The sequence below is a fragment of the Corythoichthys intestinalis genome, chromosome 20, assembly GCF_030265065.1.
Source record: "Corythoichthys intestinalis isolate RoL2023-P3 chromosome 20, ASM3026506v1, whole genome shotgun sequence".
Taxonomy (NCBI): domain Eukaryota; kingdom Metazoa; phylum Chordata; class Actinopteri; order Syngnathiformes; family Syngnathidae; genus Corythoichthys; species Corythoichthys intestinalis.
The window spans coordinates 3332072-3352830 of record NC_080414.1 but is presented as its reverse complement, the minus strand read 5'-3'; the positions used below and the strand labels follow the sequence as shown (position 1 = coordinate 3352830).

Genomic DNA, 20759 nt, shown 5'->3' with positions numbered 1-20759 from the left:
TAAGTGAATGTAGCTAGCGGCCGCCTTATGTAAACTGAGCTTTTCCGGTGAAAATTCTTATGAATAAAAGCTTATATCCCTGAATTTTTTATAGATATGGACGGAAAACAGCCTCGATTTTCGGTTAAAAGCAAAAAAAAAAACGTGCAGCTAGCATTTATTCTACGTGAATATTGCGAACTGTGACGGCAATGCCGTAGCGGCTAATTTCCCATATTGATTTTTTTATCAAAACATTTCAAAATGCATGCATGGTACGAAAAATATAATAATGACCTTGAATCCTCAAATAAAACACTACTGAGACAATCCTACCTGTTTGTATGCGGTACAGCTTTCGTACTTTTTCAACCTAAATCTGGCGTTAGATCGCTGCGTGCGTGTTTGTGAATAACTCCTCTTGATGACCCCTACTTGGAGGCGAGGCGCAGTGAGTGACGGATGTGACCCGTCAATATCATTATGCATAATAGTAACTATGAAGGAACTACAGTATTCGCTATTGAAACTATGAACTATTTTCTCCACTAAAGGGCACTCATGCTCTTTAGACAAATAATGCTTCATTTCTGTCTTTTTTTTCTCTCGTCGGAATTCAATCATTTTTTTTGTGTGTATTTCAAAGCCTTAATGTGGTTATGTAATGGGTTATTGTACAGTACCGGTATAACAACAGTTCATATAGATAAGTTTGTGCCGAGAGAAAAGAAATACCACTGTTTAAAAAGAAAAAATGAGCAGTTACTCACAATGTTACTCATTACTGGAGCATTCTTTTCACTGGATACTTTTTTTTGCTTGTACTTGAGTATATTTTTTGGGTGGCTACTTTTACTTGAGTAATATTTTGAAGTAACGTTACTCTTGAGTCAAACTTTTGGCTAATCTACCCACTTCTGCCCACAACGCTATTTTACGGTATCATTATTAGAAAAAACAAAAAAAAACAAAACAACGTATAAAAGCCTGCTGATGTTTACATCACATTTCGGCATTTTTGTAGACATGTGTTACGATTTTTAAAGACGGTAGGACACATCACTTTGGAGCATGAACGCCACTGAACTTGATACCCAACCTTAAATTCAAACAAATAAGCAGGCTTCTTTAAACTCCCTTTATGATTTATTACCATATTTCTTTGTTTCGCTCGTTTTCCACCTCAGAAATGGACATGCTCCGTCGACACGGTGCTAGCTTGGTATGAGGGAGCAGACCTCACTAGTAGATTCATAGCTTTGTAAAATGAGCAAGACAAGCTTACGCTCTGATCACTCTGTAGATTTTTTTTTCGCTAACGTGACAGTACGTACCGCTGGTTCACGCATGGCGTCGAAAACTCGGCGAGCAGGCGGAAGTTAGCAAAATAAGGCAACATGCCTTGGCCCTGGAGGGAGAGAGGAAGAAAAGGAAAACAACAAGACATAAAAAGGTACACAAACAAAACACAGGATCATTCTGAATGTTCTCACCTTTGACATAGTTCAGATGACAACAAAGATAAATCACAATACTGTCCTGACAAGATTGGCATGAAATATGTTACTTGTTTTTGCTGCCCTCAAGCGGACCAAAGTTGAACTCGCAATATAACGTACCCTCATTTGAGGCTTTCAGCAATATGGTCACAGGATTTTAACACATCTATACTCACACAAACTAAAGAACATGTCTTAATGTGAATTTTCTTTCCTAGTAAATACATTCAATTGTTAAAAGTACTTAGATACCATGAAGAACAGGCATGGAATCCTATTAAAACTAAGTAATGAGCACAAAAATGCAGGCTACGATATTCAAGTAGGCCACTAAAACATTTTAATTGTTCGAAACTCATTTGTGTCACTTTTATGACAAGGATTTTGAATAGTTCATGGACTTAAAACAAGGGATGTCCCGATCGCATATTTTTGCGTCTGAGTCATCTGATTTTGAGGAATCTGCCAATGCCGAGTCCTGATCCGTCACTGGAAAAAAAAGTAGGTTTTTGTTGTTGTTGCTTAATGCTCAAGCTGCTGAGAACAGCCTCTCACTAACACAATGAATGAATTGCCACAGGACACTTTAGACTGTGTACCAAGCTTAACGATGATTAGCACATTTGTGCCTTTGATCGTAGAGCTACTGTGGTGTCTCTGGCTAGATCAAAGCTACAAACCTGTCAGTCATCATTAACTTTAAAGAGCATACGCCAGGAGAAAAAAAGTCTTAAATGGCATTATTATGTGAATTAGAATCATATTTTGAGACGATTCGACTATATACAACAATTTAGCAAAGCGCAGATGACGAGAAATTAGTCTTTTAATCTGCCGGTTAGCCACGCCTACCATTATAGGGCTTTAGCGTCCCAAACAGGTGGATGACGTCAGCGGTAGACTGTGCTCATCGGTTTTACTATTCAGCCCATTGAGGGGGAATTATTCAGAACGAGGAAAACGCGACGAAGAGAGCCGCAAAATGTCATTGTTTCAGTCTCTCTACTACAATATTTTTACAGGATATTCTTTTTATCCAAGTATTTTTCCCCAATAGCTATATAAATGGCTTGAGAAGGACCAGTCAGCCCATCGAGAGGGAACTATTCACAACGAGGAAAACGCGACGAAGAGAGCTGCGAAATGTCATTGTTTCTGTCTCTTTACTTCAATATTTTTACAGGATATTCTTTTTATCCAAGTATTTTCCCCAATTGCTAAATAAATGGCATGGTCATGACAAATAACAGTCTTGTGCTAAATGGAATATGAAATCATAAAAATGCATTTATTCAGGACAACATGGCAAAATGACTCCATAATGGTCAAAACTGTCGACTTCACCTTTACTGTCGCACCTCCCGAACGATATTTTATGACACCTAAATCGGACATATGTCATTTCCCTTCCCCGGCTTCGGAGAATGTAAACAAACCAAAAGGCGTGACAGCTAGCCGAGCTAACCCTAACCGAGTGATGTTTCAAAGTCTTCGAAGCGGAAAATCACACATAACGAGCCTGGATTTATTGACATGACGACTGGGTTGTCGATTGTCTTCACGGATTGGCAAACTGCCCGGCAGAGAGCAATTTACAGTTCGTTTCCCGGAGGAGGGTGGCTGCAGTTGTTGTGCAGCTAACGTGCTGCTAATGTGCGTGAGTAGAGCTTTTTACATTCCTATCAATGATCAAATGTAAGTAGTCCTTTATTTAAAGAAAGTTTGTAGTGTTTGCTTTGTAGTCGCTGTATTCGTATTTGACATAATACAAAACAAGATGTTTACTCACTTCCTCCTAAGTCCAATGGTCCCACAGTAAATATCCACGGTGAATGGGAACCTTTTGAAACTCCAAAAAGGCGCATACGCCTCTCCCTCATACAGAATGATTTTTCTGCAGCCGTTTGGCTGGCGTGATGCGAAAAAAAACCGTATTAATCCGCAAAATTAACTGAATCCTTCGTCCTCATACACAACAGTACGCTGTATAGTGAAGAGGACGTCTTCTACCGTGCACGTCACAACGCCCTCCTCCTCAATGCGAGACCGAAGCCGGAAGTCACTCATTTTCCTGGCGCGGGATTCAAAAAACTAAATAAATATAGCGATCGCTTCCACACACATCCAAGCGGTCCATATCATTCAGGAGCATAAAATACCGCGTGTATTATGAAATAAACATGCTTTTTCGTGTCACATGCTCTTTGAGTACCAAACGCCAGCTGCACTGGTGACCAACAAAAGCAGCAAGAGGGAGGCTGAGTCGTTCAGCCGTACTTTGTTTCCAAAAAGGTTATCAATATGCTCCTGCCAAGAATCTGTATATCGTTTTTAAAAAGGTGTCAATGTTTAAAAATAAAAAGGAACCAACAAGTTGCTACCAAAATCTTCCACCATTTGATTCTCTGTTAACTCTAGAGTCCCTGACAAAAGTTTTGTCGCTTATCCATTTTGTAGAAACAATTGCTAATAACTAGGGCTGTCAAACGATTAAAATTTTTAATCGAGTTAATTACAGCTTAAAAATTAATTAATCGTAATTAAAAGCAATTCAAACCATCTATAAAATATGCCATATTTTTCTGTAAATTATTGTTGGAATGGAAAGATAAGACACAAGACGGCTATATACATTCAACATACAGTACATTCAGTAAGTACTGTTTTTGTTTATTGTAACTATTTATGTTGCCTTCCACCCTGCAGATCTCTCAGGGTGCAGACAATTAAAAAACCGTGTGGCATTTGCCAAGGCCCACAGCCTGTCAAAAGGATGGACCCTGGAAAAGTGGCAAAAGGTGGATTTTTCAGATGAATATTCCATTGAATTACACTACAGTCGCCGCAAATATTGCAGGAGACCTACTGGAGCCCGCATGGATCCGAGCTTCACTCAGAAAATAGTGAAGTTTTGCCATGGTGGCAAAATCATGGTCTGGGGTTACATCCAGTATGGGGGGTGTGCCAGAGATCTGCAGGGTGGAAGGCAACATAAATAGTCTGAAATATCAACAAATCTTAGCTGCCTCTTACATTCCTAACCATAAAAAGGAACTAATTCTGCAGCAGGATGGTGCTCCATCGCATACTTCAATTTCTACCTCAAAGTTCCTCAAGGCAAAGAAGATCAAAATCCTCCAGGACTGACCAGCCCAGTCACCAGACAGGAACAGGATGAAAGAGGAAGCATGGAAGACGAAACCCAAGAATGTTGATGGACTCTGGGAGGCATGCAAGACTGCTTTCTTTTATGTTCCTGATGACTTCATCAATAAATTATATGAATCCTTGCCGAAGCCCATGGAAGTCATACAAAATATTTAATTTGGATCTCACAGCACCATTACTTAATTCGCTTATGTTATGTAACATATTTTTTGTATTTGAAGTACATCTTTTGTTCGATTTTCACACTACTTTCTGTAGGCGACAAAACTTTTGTCTTGCCAAAATTTGATCTTCATGTCTTCATTAAATAATTTTTCAGTGAAACAAATATATTTTTGTACATTCAACGTCATTTGGGAGGGTCTTAGCTTTCATATGAGCCATTTCTGAAACCAATTGAATAATTAAAAGTCAGGTTATTAGTAGGGCTGTCAAAATTATCGCGTTAACGAGCGGCAATTAATTTTTTAAATGAATCCCGTTAAAATATTTGACGCAATTAACACACAAATGCCCCGCTCAAACAGATTAAAATGAGAGCACAGTGAAAGGTGTACTGGTTGTGTTTTTCGGAGTTTTGCCGCCCTCTGCTGGCACTTGGGTGCGACTGATTTTATAGGCTTCAGCACCCATGAGCATTGTGTAAGTAATTATTGACATCAACAATGGCGGGCTACTAGTTTATTTTTTGATTGAAAATTTTACTAATTTTGTTAAAACGAAAACATGAAGAGGGGTTTTAATATAAAATTTCTATGACTTGTACTAACCTTTATCTTTTAAGAACTACAAGTCTTTCTATCCATGGATCGCTTTAACAGAATGTTAATTATGTTAAAGCCATCTAGTTGATTTATTGTTATAATAAAGAAATACAGTACTTATGTACCGTATGTTGAATGTATATATCCATCTTGTGTCTTATCTTTCCATTCCAACAATAATTTAAAGAAAAATATGGCATATGCATATGGCATTGAATTGCGATTAATTGCGATTGATTACGATTAATTAATTTTTAAGCTGTAATTAACTCAATTAAAAATTTTAATCGTTTGACACCCCTAGTTATTAGCAATTGTTTCTACAAAATGGATAAGCGACAAGACTTTTGTTAGAGACTCTAGAGCTAATGTCGTTACTGCTGAGTATTTCTGGACTGACTTTCAGCACCTTACAAAATGGAAACTTACCTGTGAGGCTGAAAATTTAAGCTTCTCACGAAAACATACTTACTAGATGATACAACTCAGTGTGGATTCTGCTGTTAAGTACTTTCCACCTAGCACGAGCATGCTAATACCTCTAGGAACTGGTAAGTCCATACTGTGACTGGGCATTACATCTCGCTCAGTGCAACCAAACAGCAATAACAGCAGACAAGAATAAGGAGGAGGTCCATATCTCGACCTTGATGACACACATTACATTCGGTAGTTTTTGCAGGAATTTTGTTTCGACAGGCCAACTCGGTAGTTTTTGCATGTGGATTTTCAAGAGGGGTGATTCATGTTACAGACGGACAAAGATTAGAACAAAAACAACAACGAAAATGCCTCGAAAGCAAAAATGAAGCGACACATACAAAGACTGAGAAAATGAGCATGCATCTAAAAGTCGTATCAAGTTTTCCTATTTGGGCAGTTTAACAGCTCTTTTATGATAAAACACAAATATGAAAACAAGCAGAAAAAAAGAGTCAGACGCTTAAATGGATTTAATGTGTCCGTAAATGCTCCATATTGTGATTTTAACCTGAACATTCACACATAGAACACACGTTAACTCATAAAACCTCGACAACAAATGACTTGTAGTGGTTTTCAAAATAGAGCAAATGAAAATGAACTTTGGTTCTCATTCGCATGGGAAAATGTTTTTTTCCACCAGATTTCATTTCTTAAGGGGAAGACAGTGATGAGTGTCCAGTGACAGTATGGATGTCTCTTAAAATTTTTACATGTGCTTGTTCTGCTTGCCCAAAATAAACATTTATATATTTATTTATATTGCAACATTGACTTATGTCAATATACGGATATAAGTAGTCATTTTTTAATATATTATTAATATTTAAAGAGTTTTACTCATAATTGTGTGCACACACATTCACGCATAAAATGTTGCTTGTGCATGAACGTATTTTTGCTGCCCCCACGTGGCTAAAAATGGTAACCACAGGGAAGACGAATGACATCATTAGTAAACAGGGAGCCATGCGTTTTTTACAAGCAATGCAAGCATTTCACTAACAATGACGTGATCTAAATAAGATTTTTTTTTAAAAATGAAAGGATTATGAATTATGATTGACATCACGCTATCGACCAGATATCCTGCCTTGACTATAGCGATAATTTCAGTTGTCAATAAGAAGTGATTTGGAATTACGGTGGTACTTCTACTTCCAAACGTCTCTACATACAGAATTTTCAGGTTAAGACACGCCTAAATTTGGAAAATATTGCCTCTTGTTAAGAACGAAATTTCAGGATATAAATGGCAAAAATACAGTATGGCTAGTACTACTACTTCCAAACGTCTCTACATACAGAATTTTCAGGTTAAGACATGCCTAAATTTGGAAAATATTGCCTCTAGTTAAGAAAGAAATTTCAGGATATGAATGGCAAAAATACAGTATGGCTAGTACTCACAGCTTCTAGGTCAAATTCAAATTATTTTAACTTGTACTAAGATTTATCTTTTAAGAACCACATTGCCTTCTATCCGTGGTTCCCTTTGAACACATTAGACCCCACTGACATTGATGTTACCGTATTGGCCCGAATATAAGACGGCCCTGATTATAAGACGACCCTCTCTTTTTCAAGACTTTTTGACCACCAATTTAATTTTTATACAGAAAATAATTACAGTAAATCAGAAACAAATGATTATAACATTATATTTGAGAGAAAAAGCATGTTATTTTGCCTCATTCAAATCTGAATATCTGAACATTTAAATATGTAAACTAAAGTGCAATCACATTCGTAAATGAATGGCTTCCGGTTTTTGAAATGTAAATAAACCAATCTATTGTGATAAAACAACAAAATTGCAATAACTGCATTAACTGTCAAAGTGAAGTCAAACTGTAACTGTAGTCTTGAAACAAATCTGAATAAGGAAAAACATTGCAATAAAATAATGCAAACTGGTTTAACTTGAGAGTAACTGAGATCTGTCATGACAGAATATCGCTTCAATGATATCTGGCGCCATCTAGCGTCGTGTATGGGTATATTGTCTAGACCGATTATCAGACGACCCCCTCTTTTTCAGTCTTATTTCAATGCAAAAAACACTGTCTTATATTTGGGCCAATACGGTATTTCAGCGAAAACGTGCCTGTAAAAAATAAAAGTATCTGAACCTTTTGGAATTTCTCACATTTCTGCATTAAATCACCATCAAATGTGATCTGATCTATGTCAAAATCACACAGATGAAAAAACAGTGTCTGCTTTGACTTAACGACCCAAATATTTATGGGTTTTCATATTTCAATGAGGATAGAATGCAAACAATGACAGAAGGGGGAAAAATAAGTAAGTGATGTGATGGTTCACTTACTTATTTTTCCTCAGTCTGTCATTGTTTGCATGCTACCTAGAGGTGCACGATAATTATCGGTCCGATAATTATCGTCCGATAATAGGTATTGTGAAGTCATTGATGAAATTGATTGTGATTGACTTATTATATTTATTTGAAAAAAATAATATGGGCACTTTATTTGAAGTCAAAACTGTTCTTGTCTTTGTTTTGTTCATTATAATAATGTTCATGTAATCATGAAAATTCTGGTTCGGGCAAAGGCAAATCCATGCTGAATCAACCACTAGTATTTTTGACCTACAGGTGTTCAAAAACTCAGGCGAATATACATTGAAAAATTATATCTATATTATCGGTTATCGTATCGGCCTTGAGGAGCAGGAAGTTATCAATATCGGTATCGGTTTCAAAAAATGGATATTTTGCACCCCTAATGCTAACCTCATTAAAATATGAAAACTTATAAATGTTTGGGTGGTTTTAGTTAAAGCAGACACTATTTTTTCCATCTGTGTGGTTTTAACAAAGATCACATTTGCTGGTGATTGCAGACACGGTTTTTTCATCTGTGTGATTTTGACAAAGATCAGATCACATTTGATGGTGATTGCAGACACAGTTTTTTTCATCTGTGTGATTTTGACAAAGATCAGATCACATTTGACAGTGATTGCAGACACTGTTTTTTTCATCTGTGTGATTTTGACAAAGATCAGATCACATTCGATGGTGATTGCAGACAGTTTTTTAATCTGTGTGATTTTGACAAAGATCAGATCACATTTGATGGTGATTGCAGACACTGTTTTTTTCCTCTGTGTGATTTTCACAAAGATCAGATCACATTTGACGGTGATTGTAGACACTGTTTTTTTCATTTGTGTGATTTTGACAAAGATCAGATCACATTTGCTGGTGATTGCAGACAGTTTTTTCATCTGTGTGATTTTGACAAAGATCTGATCACATTCGATGGTGATTGCAGACAGTTTTTTCATCTGTGTGATTTTGACAAAGATCAGATCACATTTGATGGTGATTGCAGACACTGTTTTTTTCCTCTGTGTGATTTTGACAAAGATCAGATCACATTTGACGGTGATTGTAGACACTGTTTTTTTCATTTGTGTGATTTTGACAAAGATCAGATCACATTTGCTGGTGATTGCAGACAGTTTTTTCATCTGTGTGATTTTGACAAAGATCTGATCACATCCGATGGTGATTGCAGACAGTTTTTTCATCTGTGTGATTTTGACAAAAATCAGATCACATTCGATGGTGATTGCAGACACTGTTTTTTCCTATGTGTGATTTTGACAAAGATCAGATCACATTTGATGGTGATTGCAGAGTTTTTTCTTCTGTGTGATTTTGACAAAGATCACATTTGATGGTGATTGCAGACACTGTTTTTTTCCTCTGTGTGATTTTGACAAAGATCAGATCACATTTGACGGTGATTGTAGACACTGTTTTTTTCATCTGTGTGATTTTGACAAAGATCAGATCACATTTGATGGTGATTGCAGAGTTTTTTTCCTCTGTGTGATTTTGACAAAGATCAGATCACATTTGATGGTGATTGCAGACACTGTTTTTTTCCTCTGTGTGATTTTGACAAAGATCAGATCACATTTGATGGTGATTGGAGACAGTTATTTCATCTGTGTGATTTTGACGAAGATCAGATCACATTTGATGGTAATTTTATGCAGCTATGTGAGAAATTCCAAAAGGTTCAGATACTTTTTCATACCACTGTAAGGTGGCATACCAAGTTGCACAGTGCAAAATAACACCACAACACAACAAAGGAGCTGATACTGCCTGCAGCAAAAATAAAAATTGTTCCTTTGTCCAATGACACTGTTGTTTTTTTCTAATATATTTTTTTGTGTCAAATTGGTGAGCATATTGTACTCTGAGTTAATGTTGCTAATCAATTTGAATTTATTATGATTCACTGATTTTTAAAACATTTATTTTTCAGTATCAAATAGTCAAAAAATGTACCTACAGTGTATGTTTACAGTTTGGATGTGACTTTTTTTCTTTTTTTAAAAAAAATTAATTCAGGAAAATTAATGCGCTTTGTGTATTCTGTTAAAAAAAATACTGTAAGTTAATCTGTAGTACTTTTTTCATTTATTGTTAGAAATGACACTATGTTGTTGCAGAGGTGTACTTATAATTATTTCATAGACAAATTTACAGTGGTGGCAGAGAGAGGGTGCGCGAAACGTTTACATCTTCCTGAGGGGGGCGTAATAGAAAATAATTGAGAAGCACTGCATTAGAGGGAAATGTCAGGAGAAGTGCAAGGCAGAGCGAGGTTAAACGCAACGAGGTTTCGGCACAAAAACAGATGGGAAACGGTATTGCAGATATTCAGCCAGTTGTTAGGTTAAAGATTGTTCACATGCATGGTAACAGGAACCCTAAAGGGACCTGTTGTTGGCATGCAAGGCAGGCGTCACGCTAGAGAGTATATCTGGAGAGGAGTGGGGTAAGTAAAACAGGACCTCTAAGATTAAGATGAGGCAGAAGAGGGAAAAGAAGGGATAGGAGTGGGTTCAACAGCCAGTACCGTTGTTGAGCATTCCATGCAAAAATTACCATATATTCATTCTAACCGAGAACTGACCATCTAGAACGTTTGAGCGCGAACCAAGAGTGAACAGCAACTGTCCTTCAAGACTGGGCACGTTGATCGTGTCAAGGTCTTAGCGAGTGACACCTCTCAAGAATTATTGAGGGTGTCACATTACGTAATGTAGACTTTTAGTCGCACTTTACTCAAGAAATGCACAATAAAGAGGAAAACAAACAAGTAACACTGTAATATAAATCACATTTTGAGGGGGATTGTATTTCATCAGAATAGATGAGTACTCTGAGAGAGCGACATTCAATTCGGCCCTGTGACCTCAACACAAATGTACCGTAATTTTCGGACTATAAGCCGCTACTTTTCCCCCCTCATTTTGAATCCTGCGGCTTATAGTCCAGTGCTGCTTATTTGTTGATTTATTTGTGTTAATAGGTAACACTTTATTTGAGAGCGCCGTCATAAGACTGCCATTAGACAGTCATAATCAGTGTTGTTAATCTTACTTTAAAAAAGTAATTAATTACAGTTACAAATTACTTCTCCCAAAAAGTAATTGCGTTAGTAACTCAGTTACCTGAATGTAAAAGTAATTAATTACTTGGCAAAGTAACTAGTGATAATTTTCATGTTTTTTTTTTCCTCAAAAAAACAAAAAACAAAAAAAAACTATGTTCTGAATCAACCGTTAAAGTTGTTAAAATCGCGTTATTGCATTAGTTCCCTTCTGTCTACTTTCGACAAGTGTAAGTTTTAAAACCGTTTCATCTTTTAAAGATAGATTTAAGTGAAGATTTTGCCGATTTAGGAGCATTTTAGATAAAAAGTTACTTAGCTTCGCTAGGAAGGTTATCTACAACAGAGCCTTCCTGAGAGGTCTACGAGAGGTCTGCTTTAAGATGGCGGCTGTTTACTAACGCATCTAGTTCAATATATATATATATCTTGCTAATGCCACCGTGTCTGTCATTTGCATCTAGGTCTATAGTATGTCATATTTAACGTAGCATCATGTGGGCGTAGTTTGTAGGCTATTGGCTAGTCAGGAGCCACCTAGCATCGCGTTTGCAACGGCGTCCCCACTCCTGCTCTGCCCTCTCGTCTCCGTGGGTCCGTCTTTCTCAGACTTTTCTCGCGTCATTCATAGTAACGCACGCCTTTCCCGCTTCAGTAACGGTAACGGCGTTACCAAGATGAGAAAAGTAATTGATTAGATTACTCACTACTGAAAAAAATAACGCCGTTATATTCTAACGCCGGTATTAACAACACTGGTCATAATTATGACATGACATTGTCATGGGCGTTAATGAATGCTTATGACATGTCATTAAGTGTCATCCGGCAAATTATGTCACTAACTCCATTTATGTCCAGCTCGGATCTTTTACAACCATTCAAAAGGGAGATAATTTGCCAGATGACACAAAATGACATCTGTCATTAAGCATTATTTGATGCTCACGGCAGTGTCATGTCATAATTATGATGGTCTTATGACAGTCTCATGGCGCCACCTACAAATAAAGTGGTAATAAATTCCATTAGCAATTAATGAAACAACTAGAACACTAAGTGAAGAAATAATTAGCACAGAACATGAATTTTGATTTATTTACATCTGCATTGCGCTGCAATGCATGCTAGGAGGCATGTTGGATGACAACAGTGTTGACAGCAGCTGGCATTAGAGGTTGACTCTCCAAGAGAACAATGATGGCCAAATGAAGCTTCCTGAAGCTTTGGAGCTAATTGGTTCAAAGCTTCATGGTCAAATAAAGTGTTACCGGTTGATATCTTTTGGTGTAAATATTCCATAATACAGTGAGTATAGCTGCGGCTTATAGTCCGGTGCGGCTTATCTCTGAACAAATGTCGTTTTTGTGTCAAATTTGGTGGGTGGCGGCTTATACCCAGGTGCGCCTTATAGTGCGAAAATTACGGTAATCTGTTGTTTTATATCACAAACAAATCCTGCAAGTTTGATAATGATCCCTTGAAACGTTCTTGCATTACCTTGAATATGCTGAAAAGCATAGACGGTCAAACAAAAAGACATGAAACTGAATACAGAAATAGTCTTCTAATGCACTCCTCTTTCTGGGCTTTGGACGTTACACTGACCCAGAACAACCTCACAAAGACTTCCGGTTGTGAGTTGACTAAGAAAATGTCCAGACTGCCAGGACACTGCTGTTCACCCTTAATTGTCTCCTTCCCATCTTGCCTGCACGTTCTGCTATTGGACAACAGGGCACTCACCAGTACATAGTAGTAAGCATACAACGCTGCCAGATGGTGCACTACAAAAAACTTGTCTCCTATGGCCCTCCAGTAGTAAAATATTAGCAACAGATCTGGAAAACAGAAGAAACACCATACAAAAACAGAGAATTTGAAGGCCTCACATCAATGTCAAAGCATTATTATGAGGCTTTACTTACCAGATATGAGGTAGCCTGTTGTAATGGCAACATTAGTCTTAACTAGAGTAGGATCTCCCCTGTTGAAAAGCAAACAATGTTCATTACAAACCATTTCACTATTCCGTTTTTCTGGTAGTCCCCGGGTTACCAATGACTTCCGTTCCTTCTCTGGCGACTAAAGATGTCCCAATCTATCGGCATCCCAATCACGTCGTTTTCAAAGTATCGGAATCGGCAAAAAAAAATATCAGAAATGCCTTTTTTAACATATATGCATATATATTTTTTTAATTAAATCCTTTTCTAATTGTATTTAACGTTACAGACAAAATGTCTTACACTCATCCAGAATCTTTAGTTTTGGCTTGAAGTACGGCTGTCAAATTTATCGCGTCAATGGCGGTAATAACATTAAAATATTTAACGCAATTAACGCATGCGCAACACTACCTACTCACGCATTGTCACGTTCAATCCATAATGGCACCGTATTACGTTTACATAGAGCTAAAAGACAACGTAAAATGAGTAGAGAGAATTTTGGCAGCCTTTGAAGACTTTTTTTTATTTGGCTAAAGCCTTACAATGCCTCTCTCAACAATTAGAAATATCGTGGGAAGCAATGTGGGGAAGGAAGGTAGAATTTGATCTTTTTCTTAAGACCCTACTTTATTTCCCAACGCTGAGAAGATATATCAACTGGTACCATTACGCACAGTCATGGTTGCACTTCTCATCATTATTTACTGAAAGCTCATGAAAATCCACTAGATGGCAATATTTAGTCACAATATACAAAGTCACATTCATCCTTTAAGAATTACAAGTCTTTCTATCCGTGGATCCCTCTCACAGAAAGAATGTTAATAATGTAAATGCCTTCTTGAGGATTTTTAATCAGTCATAATAAACAAATACAGTGCTTACAGTGCCTTGCAAAAGTATTCGGCCCCCTTGAACCTTGCAACCTTTCGCCACATTTCAGGCTTCAAACATAAAGATATGAAATTTAATTTTTTTGTCAAGTGTCAAATGTTATATCTTTATGTTTGAAGCCTGAAATGTGGCGAAAGGTTGCAAGGGGGCCGAATACTTTTGCAAGGCACTGTATGTACTGTATGTTGAATGTATATGTATATTCGTCCGAGTTTTATTCATTTTTTTCTTAATGCATTGCCAAAATGTATATGATCGGGAAAAATTATCGGGAATTATTGGAATTGAATCGGGAGCAAAAAGAAAAAGCAATCGAATCAGGAAATATCGGGATCGGCAGATACTCAAACTAAAACGATCAGGATTGGATCGGGGGCAAAAAACATGATCGGAACAACCCTACTGGCGATGTAAACTGAATTTCCGCGAAAGTCGAAATGAACCCTTTGAGTACCCCTAAATCTCAAAATAACTATCCAGAAAGTCCAAAAAATATTGTATTTTGTTTCATGATGGAGCATACACTGCCCTCTGGTGGCAGTGTTGGGTCTGGCTATACTTGTATGACTGTTCTGTTTTCTACGGTGGCCGAGAGGTGTCAGGCGAAATGCAAAGTCCAACCTAAAGCGCGATAGCAAATTGGCAAAAGCACAAACCCCAATTGCCACAACATGACAGCAAATGGTTCGCAGCACGACCGCAAAAGGCTCGCAAGACAATTGCAAAGATGATGACCCAGAAGTTAAAATAAATGAATAAATAAATAAGACGACACTTTGATATATGTGCTTTGTGACCATCTCTACGGGCCTTTCATAAAGTTGCCCCCCCATCAGACGCAAATGTATATAAAAATGATGTTAATCGTTTGTGTTGCAATGGTTTTGTAGATACAGTATTATGCGTTTATTGAGATATTAATTTCGAGTGGGGACGTCACTCGTAGCTTTTTCTTAGCTTAGCTCCCGCAGCTAATGGAGCGTACCAACTCTCTCAATAACAGAGGAGTGTCCTAACAACTAACATGAACAGAGCACAAAAAATTCGGGTCCATTTTGCGGTAAATTGGGCGGCTTGAGATATTAATTTCGAGAGATGATGTCCCTCTAAGCCCCTCATTTACTGCAAAATGGTTCCGAATTGGTGCCATTCCTTTGTGCTACTTGTTAGGACACCCCTAACAGAAAAATAGCCGCCACGCGTGAAATGTCACCCCTGACGGAAGCGCCCACACGTCAACAACACCGGCACGCCGGAGATGGTCCGCAGTCAATCCGGAGCACTGACGCCGCCGGTATACATTGAACAATAGGATATAATGGAACGATTGGCACCGGCGCTATTTTTTGCCGGACCTGGAACGAAGATGCATTTTGCGCAGTTGGTAACAAGGAATCCGAACTTTTAACAGCACGTCTGCCGCACGCGCACACGCACGCGAGGCGATAAATCACAGCGGAAAAATTTCGCCTTCATTTTTATTTATCGTGCGATAAATGGAATTATTGCATATTGCGACAGGCTTAAATGTACCACATTATAAAAATCAATACGATGACTGTGCAAATATGTCATTATAACTAGAGCTGTCCCGACTAGTCGACGTAGTCGACGTCATCAATGACGTAAATCCATCGACGAGCACAACATCCCGTCGACGGTTAATGAAGGGTTTAAAAAATATATGCGTGGAAAGTTCAGAATGTCGAATGCTCTGTATGCAAGCGGGGAAAGCGGCACAAAGCCAAAAAAAGCGCACCAGAGTGTCCAAAATATTGACTTATTTCAAAGAAACAAAGGAGGTTACACTCTTCTGTCCTGTCTCTTCAATGCCAAGCTTGGCTGCACGTCGGCCGTGAATAAACACCTCAAGCGCCGTCACCCAGTTTGTAAATGTTTTTTTTTTTTTTCATTTTTTGTACACCAGAGGGTGCTGTCGCCTTACTAAATAATGATGTTTCATTGACAATGGGCCTATAAGTGCTATTAGTATTGTTCTCAATGCTAATTGAAAGGTTTATTTCATGTTATGGTTTATTTTATGGTATAGAAAATTATATAAGGTTAAAAGGTCATAAATATATACAGTATATACAGTGATTGCACCCAAGGGAGAGATTGTCAATGATAGGGTAATAATTTAAGGTAAAGGCAATTCATATAGGCAATTCATTGATATATAAATAAGGTTTAAAAGGAAAAAGGTGAAAAGTTTTTGTTAATTTCTAATTGTGTTGTTTTATTTGTGTGCACCGTAGCCGTTACGGTGTGTTTACATCAAGGATGGAATAAAAGTTGTAAACCGTTTAAGAGACCATCTTTCCAATCGGGATGCTACACTAGTTAATTCTATCAGCATTTGAACTCATTGTTTATTTGTGATTTATTATTGTTATTTACGTGTTTATTTGTACTTTAATCAATGATTTAAGTGTTCCAATATGTTTTTTTGTGAATTGATAAGCGTCAACAAAAATTTCATTGCTAAATTAGTAAAAAAAAAAATTATTCTTAGATTAGTCGACTAATCGTAAAAATAGTCGGCTGACTAATCGGGAGAAAATTTGTCGTTTGGGACAGCCCTAATTATAACACAAATGACTTACAGTTTAAAACACTTCAAACAGACAATTTATCGTTAATGGCTGCTGTGACATAATTACCCAACACAAGTGTTTACTTCAAGGTTTCAGGTTTCACCAGCATCAATGTACCAATGTAAATGTAGTGTAAATCTGAAGCTGTTGAAGCATTTTTTTAAGAATTGCCTTTATAATCTACGTGCTTTTAAAAAAAAAAATCTATGTGCTTTAAAAAAACAAAAAACAAAAAAAAAAACGTATATCGGCCTCAAATATCGACTTACAAACTTACAAAGCTTTTTTATTTTTTTTTTTTTTTACATATCGGTATTAGCATTTGAAAGTCCCACATCGGCCGACCTCTAACTGTAATTACGTATATAAAATTTATTACTAACAACACTTTCTGGAGTTCAACGATATTTATAGGGCTTCAGCTATGGATTATTTTAGTAGTCGATTAATCGATGAACTAGTTAGTTTGAATAATCCGAGTTATTGGATAAGGTACATAAAAAACTAAAATACCTGAGGTGGGCCTCAAACGGTATGAAAAAAAAAAAAAAAACGAGGACCTAAGTATAACAAAAGAACAATTAGTTAACTTTTATAGCAAAAGTCCGCTAACTTAAATGCTATAAAATGCTAACATTTTTTTTTTTTTTTTTTTTTTTTACACACTGCTCTTAACAAAGGGTTCAAACACATATTCTCACATAAAACGTCTAAATATACCTATAAACTAAATTACGACTGCATTTAAAAAAAACATTAGCGCAAACAAAAACAGCTTATGTTGGTCTTAACTGAGAGCGGCTGGATTCAGCCATGTGAAATGTTCACTGTTGCCACTAGAGGGCAGTGTATCCACCCAAATCAATATAATATAACTAAATGCAAACACTTTCAAAACAAACCATTACGATGCCACTTTCATTAAAGGAATACTACAGGCAGCAACATTTAATTCTAATCTTTTTTCTAATCGAATTACTCCATTTAATCGATTAATCGTTGCAGCACTAGATCTCAAACGAGAAACTCTCACCAGACTGGGTCTTTGTTGACGGCTTCATCGAAGAACAAGATGTAAAGACAGAAGATTCCCACGACCAGAGCGTGAAGAGTAGAGACTGTCCTGAAAAAAATCAAATCAACACTAATAAGAATGCCATTTAAGCATGTCACTGTAATAAGTCATTAGTTCTGCTTCGACAGGGAGCCACATAGATCTAGCGCAATTAGAGTGAGAGAGGGGTCAGGCTCAACAGTGCCCCAATTCCAAGACACGTCGATTGCTCGGTCGGAGCGGACCCCGCCCTCCTCGTCGCCGAGACCCATCACCACGAATCATTGCATTTTATTTGCCTCTCATAAAGCTCGGCGCCATTTCATTTTTATGAGTGCTATCATGAGTAATAAAGTGAGAATGAGTGATGTTGAAAATCAAGTGAGTCATGCACGTTGGCGAGTGCCGAATTCTATCTGCTGTATCATCTCCAAGCAATCTGCTTGGGCAAAGCGCTCCAAGATCGAAGGACAAGACGCATACTATGCAATGTTACCGCTTTTTTTTTTTTTGTCTGAATTCCTTAAATCATTTACACAGTCTTAAGATACTACAGGTCAGGATCAGGACATAAGCTGTTAAAGTCTGTTGTAAAATATATTGCGATAGAATAGTGTGCAATGTTTTGCCGAAGATGTATAACATGTAGTTGTGGAATGCCATGTCAATCCATAAATTGACAAGGGGGGGCGCTACAGTGGCTTAAAGATTAGCACTACATTCGACATATTTACGTAAAATAAATGCTAACTGCCCGTTTTTATTGTTTTTTTTTTTTTGCATTTAACAAAGAATCGAGACTGTTTTACGTTCATATCTATGAAGAATTCACAAGAATTTTCAACGTAAAAAGTTCTTTGTTGTGTTAGGTGAGGTGGTCGCCACATTGGCTAACAGACTACCATCATTCTTCGACATATTTATGTAAAATAAATGCTAACTACCCGTTTTTTTGTTGTTGTTGCTTTTAACAAAGAATCCAGACTATTTTAAGTCCATATCCATAAAGAATTCAGGGATTTACGCATTTATCCACAAGAATTTTCAACGTAAAAAGCTCTTTGTGGTGATAAGGCTGCACCACAGTGGCTTAAAGCCTAACAGCACATTCGACATATTTACATAAAGTAAATGCTAGCTGCCCCTTTTTTTTTTTTTTTTTTGCTTTTAACCAAGAATCGAGACTGTTTTACGTTCATATCTATAAAGAATTCACAAGAATTTTTTACGTAAAAGACTAGCAGTACGTTCGACATACTATATTTACTTAAAATAAATGCTAGCTGCCCGTTTTTTTTGCTTTTAACCAAGAAACGAGACGGTTTTATGTCCATATCTACAAAGAATTCAGGGATTTAAGCATTTATTCACAAGAATTTCAACGTAAAAAGCTCTTTGTTGTGGTAGGTGAGGTGGCCCCCACATTGGCTAACAGACTAGCATCATTCTTCGACATATTTACGTAAAATAAATGCTAACTGCCCATTTTTTTTTGCTTTTAAACAAGAATCGAGACTGTTTTACGTTCATATCTATAAAGAATTCACAAGAATTTTTAACGTAAAAGACTAGCAGTACATTCAACATACTATATTTACTTAAAATAAATGCTAGCTGCCCGTTTTTTTACTTTTAACCAAGAAACGAGACGGTTTTATGTCCATATCTACAAAGAATTCAGGGATTTAAGCATTTATTCACAAGAATTTAAACGTAAAAAGCTCTTTGTTGTGGTCAGGCGGCGCCACATTGGCTTACAGACTAACACCAATGTTCGACATATTTACTGAAAATAAATGCTAATTACCCGTTTTTCTTTTTTTTGCTTTTAACCAAGAATCGAGACCGTTTTATGTCCGTATCTTAAAAGAATTCAGGGATTTAAGCATTTATTCACAAGAATTTTCAACGTAAAAAGCTCTTTCTTGTGGTAGGTAAGGCGGCCGCCACATTGGCTTACAGACTAGCACCAATCTTCGACATATTTACGTAAAATAAATACTAACTGCCCATTTTTTTTGCTTTTAACCAATACAGAATTCAGGGACTTGAGCATTTATTCACAAGAATTTTCAACGTAAAAAGCTGTCTGTGTTTCCACTCGGTCAGCTTTGACGGAGATAGGCCCCCTATTAATCCGCCCAGTGTCCCGTCAATATATTATGAAGTCTATGTGCAAGCATGTAAAATAGTAAAAAAAGTTCTATGTATACAATTAAATCTTCTAAAGCTCCACTAGCGGATAAAACATCAACAAGAGCGTCACAATCTGCTCACCTTGAGTTCCATTCCACCTTCTGCTTGTCGCTGAGGCCCAGGAAACCCGGGCTGATGCGCGTCGACATCCACGGGCTGACTTTGTGAAAGAGCCACTGGAAGGTGAAGAAGCTGGTCACCGAGATGGTGAAGATAAGCTGGCTGAATGCGTCCATGGCCACCCGATTCCACTGTGGAAAGGAGAAGAATGTTTCCTGGTATTGCACATACTATAAGCAGACAGCTATTCTTTGACAGACAAACAGAGATCAACTAATGACAGTATGTCTTGGCTTCACAGATGGCCGTTTGGGCTGTGAAATCACACTTTAGACCTGCTGTTCACTGAAATTCAGCAAATCTAGTCTGGGAAGGACTCTTATAATCAGAAAAGATAAAAATGATGTATCTCCAAGCAAAGGCTCATGCTATTGACAGAACATCACAACAAAATTACATTGAACATTAATTACACTGCTAACTATTTTATGTAGTATAGTTGTCGTAGGGAATAGTCATTCTAGTACTCAAAGTAAGCAGTGTTACATACCATAAGTATGTTTCATTTGTAGGTAGCAGTTTTTATTTACGCTGCTGGCCAGAAGTATTGTCACTAGAGCTGGGAATCTTTGGGCACCTAACGATTCGATTACGATTACGATTCAGAGG

General features: G+C 37.3%; 1 protein-coding gene across 1 annotated transcript in view; it reads right to left on the bottom strand.

Moving 5' to 3' along the window:
* Positions 1-20759, bottom strand: part of LOC130908833 (TLC domain-containing protein 4-B-like) — a 32213-nt gene that overhangs the window by 5860 nt on the left and 5594 nt on the right. The window contains exons 2-6 of the mRNA XM_057824695.1: positions 20112-20281; positions 17814-17903; positions 13266-13324; positions 13084-13178; positions 1314-1387 (exon numbers count right to left, since the gene is read on the bottom strand). Of these exons, the coding sequence (XP_057680678.1) occupies positions 1314-1387; positions 13084-13178; positions 13266-13324; positions 17814-17903; positions 20112-20266 (473 nt within the window). The 5' untranslated portion in view covers positions 20267-20281. The remainder of the gene's footprint in view (positions 1-1313; positions 1388-13083; positions 13179-13265; positions 13325-17813; positions 17904-20111; positions 20282-20759) is intronic.